At 39.6% G+C, this 15,146-nt stretch overlaps 2 protein-coding genes across 10 annotated transcripts in view; one reads left to right on the top strand and one right to left on the bottom strand.

Annotated features, from left to right (window-relative positions):
• Positions 1-4,042, top strand: part of VIT (vitrin) — a 53,551-nt gene extending 49,509 nt beyond the window's left edge. For all 5 annotated transcript variants that reach the window (XM_063151870.1, XM_063151869.1, XM_063151867.1 and 2 more), the window contains 2 exons: positions 66-579; positions 911-4,042. In XM_063151870.1, coding sequence (XP_063007940.1) covers positions 66-579; positions 911-1,089 — 693 coding nt within the window. In that variant the 3' untranslated portion in view covers positions 1,090-4,042. The remainder of the gene's footprint in view (positions 1-65; positions 580-910) is intronic.
• A 2,533-nt stretch (positions 4,043-6,575) lies between these two features.
• Positions 6,576-15,146, bottom strand: part of STRN (striatin) — a 70,141-nt gene continuing 61,570 nt past the window's right edge. For all 5 annotated transcript variants that reach the window (XM_063151860.1, XM_063151861.1, XM_063151865.1 and 2 more), the window contains 2 exons: positions 14,526-14,612; positions 6,576-14,439 (listed from right to left, as the gene is read on the bottom strand). In XM_063151860.1, the coding sequence (XP_063007930.1) occupies positions 14,270-14,439; positions 14,526-14,612 (257 nt within the window). In that variant the 3' untranslated portion in view covers positions 6,576-14,269. The remainder of the gene's footprint in view (positions 14,440-14,525; positions 14,613-15,146) is intronic.

The following is a 15,146-nucleotide window of genomic DNA, read 5'->3' as shown; positions in this document are numbered from 1 at the left end:
TACATTCCCTAGCAGGAACATGCAGACTGAATTTCCATTGCGTTTATCCTCATGTTGCCTCGCAGGCAGTGTGCAGGACAAGCGGTTTCTATTCCATCAACGTGCCCAGCTGGTTCAGCCTGCACAAGGTGGTGCAGCCCCTGGTGAAGCGGGTGTGCGACACCGAGCGCCTGGCTTGCAGCAAGACGTGCCTCAACGCCGCCGACATCGGCTTCGTCATCGACGGCTCCAGCAGCGTCGGCACCGGCAACTTCCGCACGGTTCTGCAGTTCGTGGCCAACATCAGCAAGGAGTTCGAGATTTCGGACACCGACACGCGCATCGGGGCCGTGCAGTACACCTACGAGCAGAGGCTGGAGTTCAGCTTTGACAAGTACAGCACGAAGCAGGACGTGCTGAATGCCATCAAAAGGATCAGCTACTGGAGCGGGGGCACCAGCACGGGAGCAGCCATCAGCTACGCCTCGGAGCAGCTGTTCAGCAAGTCCAAACCCAACAAAAGGAAGATCATGATTCTCATCACAGATGGCAGGTCTTACGACGATGTCAGCGTGCCAGCCATGGCAGCTCACCAAAATGGTAAGGTCTTCTATCACTGCCTGCTCTCCCCTCGTGCCTCAGCACTTATCTGGGTCAGAGAAATGCAGCTTGCTATAATTTGAAGGCACTGGATGAAACCTTATGAAGCAAGAGTAGTACTTTTCTCTGGGCTCCCACTGAGCTCCAACAAGATCAGCATCTGTTTAAGAGCTGAATAAGGAACTTCATAAAAAAAAAAAAACAACTTATAAATCATCACAAATGCAGCAATGTCTAGGAGATCTCAAACTACATTGCAGTATTGGTCTTAAATTAGATTTACCGCAATGAAAACTTTAATGCTTTTTCTAAACTTTGGGTTTCTTTCCAGGAGTCATCGCTTATTCCATTGGAGTTGCTTGGGCAGCCCCAGATGAACTGGAAGCCATTGCATCAGACCCCGCTAAGGAGCATTCCTTCTTTGTGGATGACTTTGACAACCTCTACCGCTACGTTAATCAGCTCATCCAAAACATTTGCACAGAATTTAATTCCCAGCCACGGAACTGATGGACTCCAGCAAGGCAGGACCCTTGGGTGCTGTGCTGAAGGCATGACAAGTGCCACAGAAATAATGCCAGTCCTCAGTTCAAGAAACACTGGAGGTGTTTCCCTCTGGTACTTTCCAGTCAGCAAGGTTGATTGCAGCTCTGTCCCTGTGCATGATAATGCTCGTGTAGACTGTTGATTTTTATTTTTTTTTTTGTTGTGGGCATCAGAAACTCTGATTTACATGGACAGCAGAAGAGGCAGTGAACATGGAGGAAATAACTGCAGCTCTTTGAAGAGCTGCTTCCAGCACAGAGCCCCAGTTTGCTCAATTCTCACCTTTGGACACACACAGGTTCCTTAGAAGTGCCACCTGCTCCCTGAAGTGACCAGGTCCCTTCAGGGAGTGGCCAAGCTGCTGAGCTGCTGTGGTAGAAACACCTCATGTGGCACTGCCTGCCAGATGACACACAGATCAGGGCTCAAATACCAGATGGAGGGGGAACACAACTTGAGTACCTTCTTAAAAGCAGGTATTCTGTCCACACTGCTGTCTTGTCAGAAAGTTAAGCTTCAGCTAGTGTCAACTGAAGCACTGGGATTTATCCAAACCCTGAGAAACTGGAAAGCAAGAGAGAGGAAAGGTTCAAACCCCAGGACCCTACAACTCTGCCTCCTTTACAACCCTAAAAGCCCAATAAAGCCCCAGATCCACAGAGCAGCCAACATGCAGGAACTGGAATCTAGTCTCCCACAACACTGGATTAATTACTTGACCTTGAGATGTGTCTGTCCCCTCAGCTTCTTCCTTCCCTCTTGGATGGTTCAAGGCCTGCAGGACCACCGGAGTGTTGCCAGGACACAGGAGACTCTGAGAAAAACTGTGGGTTTAAGCTGCTCACAGTCACTAAAACATTTAAACTCATCACTCTGTCATTAAACCAACACTCAGAAGTGCAGTCTCAGTGTCAGGAGAGCTATTCAAGAACAATTAACAGGATTTAAGAGGGAATTATCTGAAGTTCTGTATTGTACACTGGGAAAAGCAGAATTTCAAGCCTTTAGATACTCTCCCTCAAATTTAGGACCGGCTTTTCTTTTATGGACTGATTTCAAAATGTACCTATTACAGCCCTGGATCTGTCAGAACACACAGTGGTTTCTTAAGTGAAGAACTACCCATGTCACTAGTCAGTGCAGGAGGATGGACACACTAGGAGGACCAAAAAAACTCCACTCTATTTAGGAAGCAGCAGTTGCTGGTTATGTTCCATCCAGTATCATTAAAGAAAATACATTCATTAAGCAAAGTTATCAAAGGAGCCAATAAAAACATGAGTGTTCACACTCCTTACAGCAATCAAAGCCATGCTGTGCCAGGCTTGTGGAACTAACAGGAAATGGAAAGAAATTAAAACTCAGATTTCCTATATTACTTGCAAATCAGGCTCTTAACAGCATTTATAGTTTTAATAACCATGAGCCAAGATATTTATTAGCCACATAAATTCTAATTGAATTGCCATAGGGCAACTCATTTTATCAGCAAAAGTAGCACTATTTTTAAAATCATTATGTTTGGAAATATGACTGAAGTAGCTTATAACCTGTCAACTAAGTAAGCACAACACAAATTAATGAAAACAGCAGATTTTGCATGATCCCCCTGGTGGGGTAACATAAGCCAGGCTGGGGTCCTCTCAAGAGGTTATCAAAACCAATTTTGGATGAAGCAGTGGTTTCACACAGTGAAAGTTCATCACTTCCCATTAGAAGAAACATTAAGTTCCAGCTTTAACTGAGTATCACAAATTCAACCATTCTAGCCAGACTGAAAGCACAGGACACTGTCAGCATCCACAAATATATTTGTATGCAGAGTTTTTACCACTAAGCTCAGCTGCTGCACTTCACTGCAATAGCTTTTGGCTTGAAAAAATTATTAAGGACAGAGAGTTAGGCATGAGGCATGAGCAGAGCAACTCCTGATATCCCCCATCTCCTGACCCAGCTCCTCACTACCCTTCTGCTGAACACATCTTTCTCTGTCAACAGGGGACATTACATGGCTTGGACAAAACTCAAACCCATTAACTGAATTTACTGGGGACTTCAGTTCAGACACCAGATTTATTGTCTAAAACCTGTTTGATTTGGGGCTGCCTGAGAAAAAGGCCTTAATCCTAACTTACGGTTACCCTTAATACTGTGGTTTAATTTTTAATGCAGCAGCTCACCACCACAAATTGTTCTCCATACTGAATGTACTCTTGCAGCACCGAAGATTGGTACCCTGCAGAGACTCCCCAATGCTTCACTTGTGCAGTGGTGGCTGAGACATTGGGAGCAGCTAGAGCACACGTGCTCTTTAGGATGTGCTAAGGGATATATGCATATGGGACATAATTTTTTCCTAAAGCTTAAAGTTTAAGCAATGACATTAAGCTTTCAAATGCTTTTTCACAGGAAAGTTGCACAGCTATATTTTGTCAAGCATTTATAAGGGACACGTCAGGGTTTGTTGTTCAAATGGTTTATCTTAAGTTTAGAGAACAACTATGGTGCTTGTTTCTCAATGTGCATTTTTATTTACTTCTTGGGACTATCTTGAAATTGTCAATACTCAAACCATGAAAGTGGTTTAATCCAACTCTCATCTAAACATAGATGTCCTATTCATAAGCACCGTAAACATAAGTGGAAGTATCAAAATTTTGAATACACCCTTCCATGCAATCACAGAACACACTCCTCCTCACCTTTACTTTTCATAGCACTCAAATCACTTGCCGCCTACTAAAGTCTCTAAATACTGTTTGATTAAAAAAACAAGTTACCTTACATATATAGATAAATGTTTAAAGAGGTATATTTGTTTGAAGAAAGCAGAACTCCTTCTGTAACATATACAAGCTATTTTGAGCTTATCAACATAAGTTGCTATATCTTTTGCAATAAAATTGTCTTAAAGGCACATGCAGTGCGTGTCATCTCATATGGGGTTAAAAAATAAACAGCAAATACAGCCCATGACATTTTAGTTTCTGAAACACAGCTGAGGTTATTACTACATTATGGTAGACTTAGCAAGGTTGGCAAAGCCCTGAGTGCTTCACTGTTGTCCTTTTACATGCTTAGATGAAAAAGATCCTTAGAGTGAGCTACCACAAAATTACCTGTCAGAGGCATCAGTCAACTGAAGCAGAGCCTAATGACTGAAGGGCATCAAAATTATATGTACTTTTCAAGGTCTGCAAGATCATGTCTTATTTGGAATCAGACTTCCTTTGGAAGTTGAAAAAATATGACAGTGGCTTTACACAATTTCTAGATGTGGGACTGAATCAAAGGAAGATCTACATGTCCAGTCACTTGATGCTGGGCCCCTTAGTTTCAGGTGTCTGACCAGTTCAGTGGAACCTGCTGTCTGGCAAGGCATGCCCAAGAGAAGAGATGGGAGCTGTCTGAACTGCATGCACATTCTAGAGTGTTGTCTGATCACCCTCTCCCAAAGAAATAAGCTCCTTTGCACTCAGAGTTGGCTGGTGGTTTATCAGTGCTCAGCAACCACAGTGGAGAACACCCACCTGGGAATACCTACTGATGTCCATGCTCTGGAAGCCTTGGCAGAGCTCACTTTCAGCATCTCCTGCCAACTCCAGCATTAGCCAGTCCACCAAATTCAATTAAGCATTCAGCCATCTCTTCAGAGAGAAGTACCTCAAATTTCTGTCTCCCCAGAGCAGGACACAGCATTTCTGTTGTCACTGTGCCACCCTGCACAGAAGGCATCACCCCCAGTGTGCACCTCCTGCTCCTCAGCTGCTGCTTTGCTGGTTTGGCAAGAGGAGAGTTTCTCCATGGCTGCTGCCGACAGGGGGGCAGACAAGCTTCCCCTTCCTCCTCGCACCCATTCCCCCATGGCTCTCCAGCACACAGGGGGAACCATACCAGTAATCAGGAAAAGCTCTGGAGTTAAGCATCCAGCCAGGATCAACCCAATCTAAATATATTTAGGGATTCAACACCCTACCCGTAACCCCATAGGAAATTCATCCACATTATCTACTTAGAAAGCCAAAGCAAGCAGTAGGTAGTATCAGAAACATTACCTAGACACCAAATTTAAGTCACTTTTCTGTGGTATACATACCTTAAATTACTTCATGGTTGAACAAAGCCACTATCATTCTGCTAGCTATTTTTCTCTGTCCATGAGCAACATAATAGAAACAACTTGATGCCTTTTCTTTTCCATTCCCATCTCATTTCAAGACATCTTCGACAATATTAGGCCATTTACATTTGCTGAGTCACCTACATACTGAAAACATTACAAATGTACATCTATGCAGCTGAATGCTTCAAATTCCTCAAAATAATCATTTTTCCTTGTTAAACTGGGGGAGGAAGGGGGATGAGGGTTTTAGCACTGCATCAGCAACACTGCTCACAATCAACTGTGTCAGTCTTACTGAAAGGCAAGAAACATGTTATTTTCCTTAACACCAGTTTAACCCATTCTCTGATTTTAGTGAGAACTCTGATAGTGCAGTTCAAGAGTTCCAGCACTCGTAGAAATTACTTCTTTTTAAGCACAAGAAACTGTAGAAGTTCCACTGTATCATCAAATATACTCACTTTTCTCACATGCAAATCACCATGGGGCCATGTCACAGGCAAACTCATAAGCATGTTAGGAATGCCTCCCCCATGTGAGTGTCACTCATGTTATTCACTGAATCTTCTTTCCCCCTACCTCAGGAATCTTCTAGAGGTATTCACACATGTGTGAATGAGATTGTACTGCCAATTCAAAAAGCGATTCCTCCTTTTCTATGAGGCAGGAAGACGAGTAGGACCAAATCAGGCTATTTTATACCTACCAAGAAAAGATGAGAACTTCACTTACCCACCTACAAGCTCAGAAAAAACAGGATGGGCTCACTGACAACAACTTGTTCTGCGCAGGTCTGTGTAGGTTCTCGTGCCACCCGCTCACAGTGCTGTTCTGAGCACCTTCCTGCAGAGACACAGCTGCCATCTGTGATTGTGCTTTGCTCTCCCTCATCCTCTCCCCAAGGGCAGAACCACGCGTTTATTTTTGCACTGAATGAACGCTGTCCTCGGGAAGAGCCACGTGTCTGGCTGTGAACAAGGCCTGCTGACAGCCCAGCTCCTGCAGAACTGCACCCCCTCTGCATGTCTGCTCACCCCACATTCACCCCCACGCGGGCGCCACGTGCCTTGGCACATGGAATGATGTGGGGTGTCAACAGAGCCAAGCTGGCGCAGCAGTACGAAACCAAGACATACGGAGGACAGAAAAACCAAGGCACTCCTGTGAACACGCTGCACAGTTCAGCAGGAATTTCACATGGAGTTACCTCAAGCCCCTCCAAACAAGTCTACTTGTCTTTCTCTTAATGCACTTCCCCCTACGAGCACTCACTCCAAAACCACAGGTATCTTGCGATAAAATGCAGAATTACGAACACAATGCAAAATGTTGAAAAATAGTATTTATTAGCACCCAATTTACATAATTATATGGTACAAATGACACTTGCTGCTGCAACATTAAATAAAGCTGCTCTTAAAAACCATTGCTTATTTCTGGAAGTCCGTGTGATTTTGCTCAGCACAGAATGCGGGTACAGTACACAGATACCCCACTTCACTACTGCCATACCAACACAAATACCTGCATGGTTACCTCAATGGGGTCTCATTTTAAACGGCACACTAACATAAGCAGATCTATATAATTTTAAATGACAAAATATTTATTTGACTTATTCAGGCAAGTGAATGTAGCTTTAAATATAACCTATCCAAGAAGTTTCACAAAATATGAATTGCAGTGAAAAAGAGAAAATTCAGGGCTGCACTTGAGAAGCTCAAAATTACACTGGCGTATTTCAAAATAATCTCCCTCTGAATTTTCTATCTTTGCCATTTAGATATTTATCCAGCATTTTAAACTACTGAGTTTTAGTAAGAAGTTTAATACTAAATTTCTGAATAAGCATTTCCATTTAAAGCAAAAATTTATATTTTTAATAATAAACGCTAAACAAATCTTTGGAGATTGAATCACTTTCCTTTTTCTCATGTCCCATGATTAATAAGCCTTTGCAAAATCATGAAATATATTACATTTATGGATGCTTACTCCCAAGAAAACTATTTCCTTCATAAATTAGAAAACAGAATTTCTCACTCAAAATAACATTCACTTTTGTACAACAGTTGCATTTAAACAAGATAATTTTGGTGGTACTGCAATTCTGACACAGCCTTGTACTGAGCCATACACAAAAAACTGACAAGTGGACTATTACTCAACAAGTAGGTACTTCTCATTTGGATCCAAAATTCTGCAAGACACTTGAAGTCCAACATTGTTTCAAAGTAGTCATTCAAAACTGGTGTATAAAATCATAACCTATCCATAGCTCTGAAGGGGAATCTTAATTTCCTTAAGCTGTTTGTATACCAGCCACAGTAGCCTTTTCATATCAACAATCTGCAATGGAAGTGACCCAAAACAGAAGGGAAGCCACTGAAATTACTAACATGTTAGTGGTTATCACCTATAGTAATTTCTCCTAAAGAGACCTGTCAGGTATCTCTAAGTTCTAGCAGAAAAGAAAAAAAGTGTATTAATATAAGCAACAACAACAACAACAAAAACTCTAAGCTACAGTCCATATGGCAAAAAAATTTGTCTTTTTCAACCTGACAGTTAACTGAAGATAATTATGCAACATACAATGCAAAGCTGACAAATGTCAACAGAGAACCTTACAGCAACAAAAGTCATCTCATCATGGAGTTCCTTCTACAAGTTTTTTCAGATGCACTATTCAAGGAAAACATAGCACAAGACCGCTTTTCAGTTTGCTTGGACTATAAAGGTACAAGAAATCATTAGCTAGCATGCTCAGTTTCCATTTCCAAAAGAAGTGCTAACACAAATGAGACAGTTTTCAAAACTGATGCACATTTGCAAATGTCCAACTTCAAGGAAACAATTCTAGGAGCCATATACCTGAAAACAAGCTACATTCGAAAGCACTGTATCTTGATGATAGGAACCATAAAAAAATAAATTCTTAATGGAAAAATATTAGCTTGAAGTCCATCATTTATCCCTTATACAATGTTTTTGGCTGTTTTTCACAAGTAATCCAAAAATAATGACAATATTTGGCTTGGCAATAAGTTTTCCTTTCCCTTTCAATCCAGCTGTATAAATCTTTTCCCAACACCAGAGTCTAATACTCTGGTGTGAGGACCAAGGGTTACTCAAAATAGGCAGGAAGTAATTTTGAGAGCCTGCAATTCAAACTTAAGGGAACCAAAGAAGGCTGGCCTGGAGGACCACGTCAGTACAAGGCTCTGAGCAGCTTAGAAACACAAACACAGGGTATGGTTTAAACACTGGTGTGACCTCCCAGGATCACAGCATGGCTTGGCAGCATGAGCAGGGCAAAAGCAGTCTAACACACAATACCTCAATCTATACTTAGGCAGGAAGAAGTTGGGCTAAGAATATAATATTGTTAAATGCCTTTTTAGCTCAGCCATAGTTTGGATTTTGTAGTCTAACAACAACTCTCTCCTGACAACAAACCAGATGAGCTCCACAAATTATACTATTCAACTGGATTTATGCCTTCTGTAGTGGAATCCACATTCTCAAAAATATCCTAAATGATACAGCAATTCATAAGCTTTCACAACTGAGTACAGAGCAGCAAAACCAACTCAGAAGGCATGCTAAGAGATAACACACCAAAATTAAATAAACTGCGTGTAAGGAGGTACAAATCAGCCTTTTGGTGGTGAGAGGGCTGGGCTGAAGCTGAAGCTTCAACCACCCTTCAAAAAACCACTCCAAGAGAAAAATCAGAAGTCCTTCATGACATCCTGCAGTAAGTGCTCACTGCAAATGAGATTTTAAGATTCTCAGAAAATGTATCCTAAAGGGAAATTTAAGTGGGAAGATAAAAAGCACATATCAAAAGGATAGATAACCTGCACAGGTATGTTCATTAGCACAGGCACAGACATTTTTTTTAAAGGTCACACTTCCAATCATCCTCCCTCCTAGGAACATTGCCACCAGCTAAACAAGAGCGTTTGCCTGAACAAGGACTATTTAAACAAGAGTCATCCTAGTCCTTCCCCATCCTCCCCAGGAGTTTGTTCATTTGCTCTGCTGTATTTAGCACTATATTTTACAATAGGGGTTATTTTTTTAAACACCCTGACATAATTGGATGGACCAACACTTCTGTCCATCAGTTTCTCTGCTGCTCAGTAGGAATGTGGCAGAGGCTTTCAGTGGCAGTTTACAGGCAAATCATTTCCATAACTCTGTATCTAAGCTTACAGAAAGTGATGATGAAAGAGTCAAGACTGTTCACCTATTGTCACCCTCTTCAACTAAACATGTTATCAGATTCACATAAAATATTCTCAACACCTTCATGTCCTTATGGAAAAAAGGAGCTTCCTGAAACATCTGAGCATTTTTTTCAAGGAAATCTTTCCATTCTCTCAGCCACTCAATAGTAACAACTATTCTAAGTATCTCTACAATGCTCATGAACAGCAGCTGCCCAAGAAAACTTGTATTGCCATGTCAAAGATTGCCACATCTTATACAAATCAATTTACCACATGGAAGAGGTTAACTATTGTATTCTTATTTCTTCATTTCTCACAGTGTAGTCCAAACCAACTTCCACTAAACAGCCAGAAATTTCAGCACAGGAAAACCACAATGGCTGTATTTTCTTCCTTAATGCATCTCAGGTTGAGTAGGCATTTCACACAGGCACCAAGCAGGCTCTTGGATACCTGGGACAGACAGTCTGTGAACACACTGTCAAGCCACAGCCTGAAAATATTTCCAAATCTTGAAAGGCATTAGTAATACCAAGACTTGATTATCTGATCATTATGCCTGCTTTTCAACTTTTTGTTTTCACACTTCTGCCCATCAAAAGCTGCTCAAAGAACACATGAGTTTACAGAAACTGATGCTCCCCAAAATTACACTGTTAAAACCTAAGGAGGCAGAGAAAGGCAACACATATGTGATCCAGCAAATGTACTGAAAAGGTACTGTAACTAAGTCCTTTATCTCTCATACATTTATTCAAAAGAACAAATCTCTGGTTACTTTAAATTCACAACTGAAAAGCAGTGTTGTATGAGCTAATCACAAAGCTGTATGGTGAACACCACACACGTACTCAACCAAATTCCATGGAACTGCTTTAACATGATGTTATTTGAAAATACACGTCCTAAAAGAATAGGCTACAGTACATGGCATGTAGTTCTACAAGTTTCTTGCTAAAGAACATAGTTTATCAAAATAAAGATGGATGAGATGAAAGTAGCGAATCTTTTATGTGGAAGTTTTCTCTCTGAGGCGCAAAAATAAATGCAGACACTAGGATTTTGTAAGAGTGACACAATATATCCAGAACTTCTTCCAAGTTACTCCAAATAATTCTGTGCAAGTGTTTTGGTAACTGAATCAAATATGTGAAAGCAAGCAGCCCAGTGAAGTAAATTAGAGTAAAAATGAGAGTACTTAAACTAGTGGACCAATTTTCAACATATAGAAGGACTGAAAATTCTCCCATTAAATTAGTTAGTATAACCAAAATCATTAGCACAGGCTAAAATAGACAAAAAACCTATATGAGCTAACCATTAAAAAATTACCATGTAAATTAGATATGGGGAAAATAGTAATGGTAAAATGCTTTATACTGATACTGCAGAAAAACGGTTTTTTTACAAGAATAAGCCTTAGGTCCAGTTTTGTTTACACTTTGGACATATGTATCACACTAATGAAAGTTACTAATTACACTGAACCAGGAAAAACTGCACAGAAAGGGGGAACAAATAAAAATAATTTAGTGCCCTCAGAAGTTCAAAACTTGTAAGATCCAGGATAATCATGAAACAGGAATTAAGTCTTTAGCTGCAAAAGAATCATAACATACTAAAAGTGAAGAAGAAATGTGAAAAGCAGCAATGCTCAAATGTTATTTAAAGGAGTTGTCATAAATAAAGAAATATGATTTAAGTTTGTCAGACATCAAAAGCTTGGTCTTCCTACAAAAGCATCATGTTAGAGAGGATAAACCCAACCAAATAATAACCACACTTAACAGATGACCCTCAGACTAAGTCCAAAAAATCATGCATGTGGAATGGTGGAACGGACACCAATATCTGGAGAACTGAGCTTAAAGGATGAAAACAAGCAAATGAGCAAAAAAAGCAGACTAAAAATTAGCCCGAAGAAAGCAGAAAGGAATGAAAATATACAGACGGAACCAGGGTGTGCATGGAGGTTCCAAATTACAAAGACTAGGAAGAATATGCAAAATGGCACAAAAGATGGCTTGGAATACTGGCATGAAATTACAAAAAAGAGCTACTAAATATTACATAAATCCTCCTGCCAGTGAGATGCAGTCATTGAAATAATCTTTAAAAGGAAGCCTAATTGTTTTAGAACATATAAAATCTCACTGGCCAAGACAATATTAGAATGCGCAAGTCTACAACACTGCTTTAGCAAGCAGATGGACTAGATAACCTAAATAATTTTTTCAACCTTATCTCCTACGATGATGCTCAGAAGATCTGACAGGCTCATGCACAATACCCTGCAGTCCTACAAGTATGTGAGCAAGTACAGTAAAAAGACATTGACATCAATTATGAAGACAAGCACAAAAATATATATATATTCCACAACCTCTTCGTAAGGCTACATTTGTTTTGTTTTGTTTTTTAAAGGCACCTCATCCTCTAGCTATTGCCAGCTTTTAAAAAAATCACTTTTCGGTTTGAGCAAGAGCTCAAGAGTGAGAAGGAAACATCTTTCAATTCACATTTGAACAGCCACTTCTTACATTCCAATTGTAATCAGAATGACAATCTTTAAAAACAAGCATGCTGGCCTATTAGATTTTATGTACAGCAATTTAAACAACTGTGACTACATATTGTATTGTGTAAGCAAAAACACAACATTCATTTCATACTCACACCATTATCCTTTGTATACACAAACTCAAGAGAACTCTTAATACTAAAACATTAAAATGCACCCATGGAGTCTTCCCTTACTAGACACATTTAATACATGTTTACAATATATATACACATATATAATATACATAACTTTTAGAATTTTTCAAATAAATTTTTGTAATTTTCTCTTTCAAAAGAAATAAAATAATGACACTGAAAGAATATGAGTCAAGTACACAAAACTCTCACAAAGTTGAATGCTCAGTTTTGCAGCCAAGTTTCCTCCTTTTCATCATAACCAAAACATTTTATAAAAACTAAATAATCTGTATTATTATTGTAGTCATCTGTTTCATGGTAAAAGTTCTAATCTTATCTAAGGAAATATATTGCATATCAATATCATGAACTGACATATGTGAATATTCTGAGCAATAAAAGGTATTCCAGAATATTTTAGCAGTACATATAATGTGTAGCAGGCTCAAACAGCACAGGTCAACCTTTTATTCTAAATAATATACTTGCTTTAAACTCTGAGATCAACTTCAAATGTGGTCCCATCCCCAAATGGCACTCTAAAAACAACATAGTCAAACCTCATGTTGATATCGTTCGATGACTCCTGCTTATGAAGTGTCAGTTTAAAGGTAAGGATTTATTTATCAGTTTCCAGTCTTAACCTCAGGCTGGTATATGAAGAGTTGCACTGGGTTCTTTCCTACTCATATCAGCACCAGAAATCAACTCCAGCAGAAATTCTGCTTTCCATTCCCATCAGAGAAAAACTTCATGCTTATGAACAGTAATAATTCTGATGATGACACGTAACAGAAAAGAACCCACTCACTTTCCTTTAAGAAGGGACAAAAAGACTAACAGATTGGAATAAAAATTATTTGTCAAATCAACAGAGAAGCTCTGAATAGATAAACAAAGCACATCTGTTGAGTAATTACGAGAAGCACTCATTCCTCAGGTAACCCAATCAATGGCACATACACCCAGTGAAGTGGACAAGGTAAAAAGTCCCTCAAATGGTGCAGCTGGGAAATATTATAGCAGTAGCAGAATCTCTCAAACTGATGGAGCTTTGTACAGTTTCCACCTATTCTACTAAAAGGACTAAAAGTGCTTTGTATGCAAAGCATCAGATTTAATCTTCAAACAAAGTATTTCACTGTTATCCATAATGCCCAGAATGATACCCTTTTTAGCAGAAACAGAAAGAGGAGACGAATGTTTGACAGCTGAAATTGTAGAACAGCTTCTTTGGAAAGCTTTGTGATAATTTCTTGTGCCAGATCTCCAAGAATAAACAGCATTAAAAACTGAATAAGTTAAATTTGCTACTACAGTATGCACAGACTGCATCAGTCTGCTGTTAATTGGGATTTAGACTAAAGGCTCAGTTTCTAGCCATACGCTAATACAGGCTTAAAAAATTATATCATTATTTTGCAAACAAAATATTTACTGAGAAACAGAGAAGATGTAAAAGAAACTTTACTGCATTTTAATGTATGTTAGTAATTTGCCTTCCTTTAATTGCATTTATCTTAGGCTAGCAGCCAGGTGGCTGAGATTAACTATCTGCTACTGCTCTCTGAACAAGATCTACTTTATTCATACACCAAAGGGATGACAAAGTGCCTCTCACATGATACAGTAAAGAGCATGTGAACTGACTTTGAATCACTTTTTCCAGGTGATTTGAGTACATGAAGATTCTTCAATGAGAAGCATCCTAGGAAGTTTCCCTCTTTTCCTACTCCCTGATGCAATTAGACCCCTTCTTTCCAGTACTCCATTTTATTAATAGAGAATACGTAGACCTAGTTTCACCCAAGGCCTGCCTGGACGAAAATTCACACCCTCTACATAAAAGCTTTTTTTTTTTTTTTTAAACTATTTGAAACTGAGAGATTCCAAGCTCTCAGCACCAGCTGAGCTCACAGAAACCAGAACAAACGTCAATTTAGAAAACAGCACCCTGCAAAACTACACACTTACAAACATTCTCTGAATTATAGGGCAAGATAAAACAACTCATGCCCTCCTCTTCTCTTTTGTGCAGCTGGTTAAATATATACAAAGCTAAAGTTGAATGGGAAGCACTCTGTCATACAAACACTTTAGCCAGGGCATCTGCTCCTGCACTGGCAATATAACATTTGGATGGGTGGAAAGCCACATCATGAATGGACTCATCAAATTTTTTGCGATGGGCAGTAAATTCTTGGATGCAGGTCTTGCTTTCAAGATTCCACAAGCGAATCGAGCAGTCATGGCCTAAAGAAAGGGAAAACAGTTTTCTTTATAATTTGCATGCCTCCCACCATTATGAGAGAAAGAAAATGAAATCTGAATGTACTTACTGCCAGACATCAAATACAAGCCATTAGGATCAACAGCTAAACTTGTAACTGCATCTAAGTGAGCTACCATGGAGTGGATCAGTTTTCCTTTGAAAGAAAAGATTTATTTAGGTTATTTTCTGCAATTAACTTTGTTGTTTGTATTCACTGCTTATGACCCTATCACAGCTGATATAAACACAAGAGATTTTGTCCCATGACTTAATCATTAAAATTATAGAAGTCAGTATTTGAATGTTTACAGCTCCCAAGAACCACAGTAGCAGTATGACCAACGTTTATGAGACCGTTGCTTTAAGCCACGCTGACACTGCAATCACTGTGCATTTTAAATATCTGCCCCTTAAGCAAATTAATGGAGTTCTCAGGCAATATCTTGAATGGGTAGGAAGGCAGGGGCTGAGCATACTAGAAGCAATGAACATAAACTACCTGGGAATAGGGGATAGTGTTAGTTGTCTTAGAGAGAATTAATGTTTTATCACAGCTTATTATAATCACAGCAATAATTTCATGTTAAAAATAAGAACTCATGGGTCAAATGTAGCAGAGTCTAGGAAGCACTAAAGGAGTGCCAGAGGTTCCTGCTCTCAAAAGCAAAATAATACAGACAATCAATAG

Source organism: Melospiza melodia, chromosome 3 (assembly GCF_035770615.1).
Source record: "Melospiza melodia melodia isolate bMelMel2 chromosome 3, bMelMel2.pri, whole genome shotgun sequence".
NCBI classification, from domain to species: domain Eukaryota; kingdom Metazoa; phylum Chordata; class Aves; order Passeriformes; family Passerellidae; genus Melospiza; species Melospiza melodia.
This window is presented reverse-complemented; position numbering and strand designations above follow the sequence as displayed.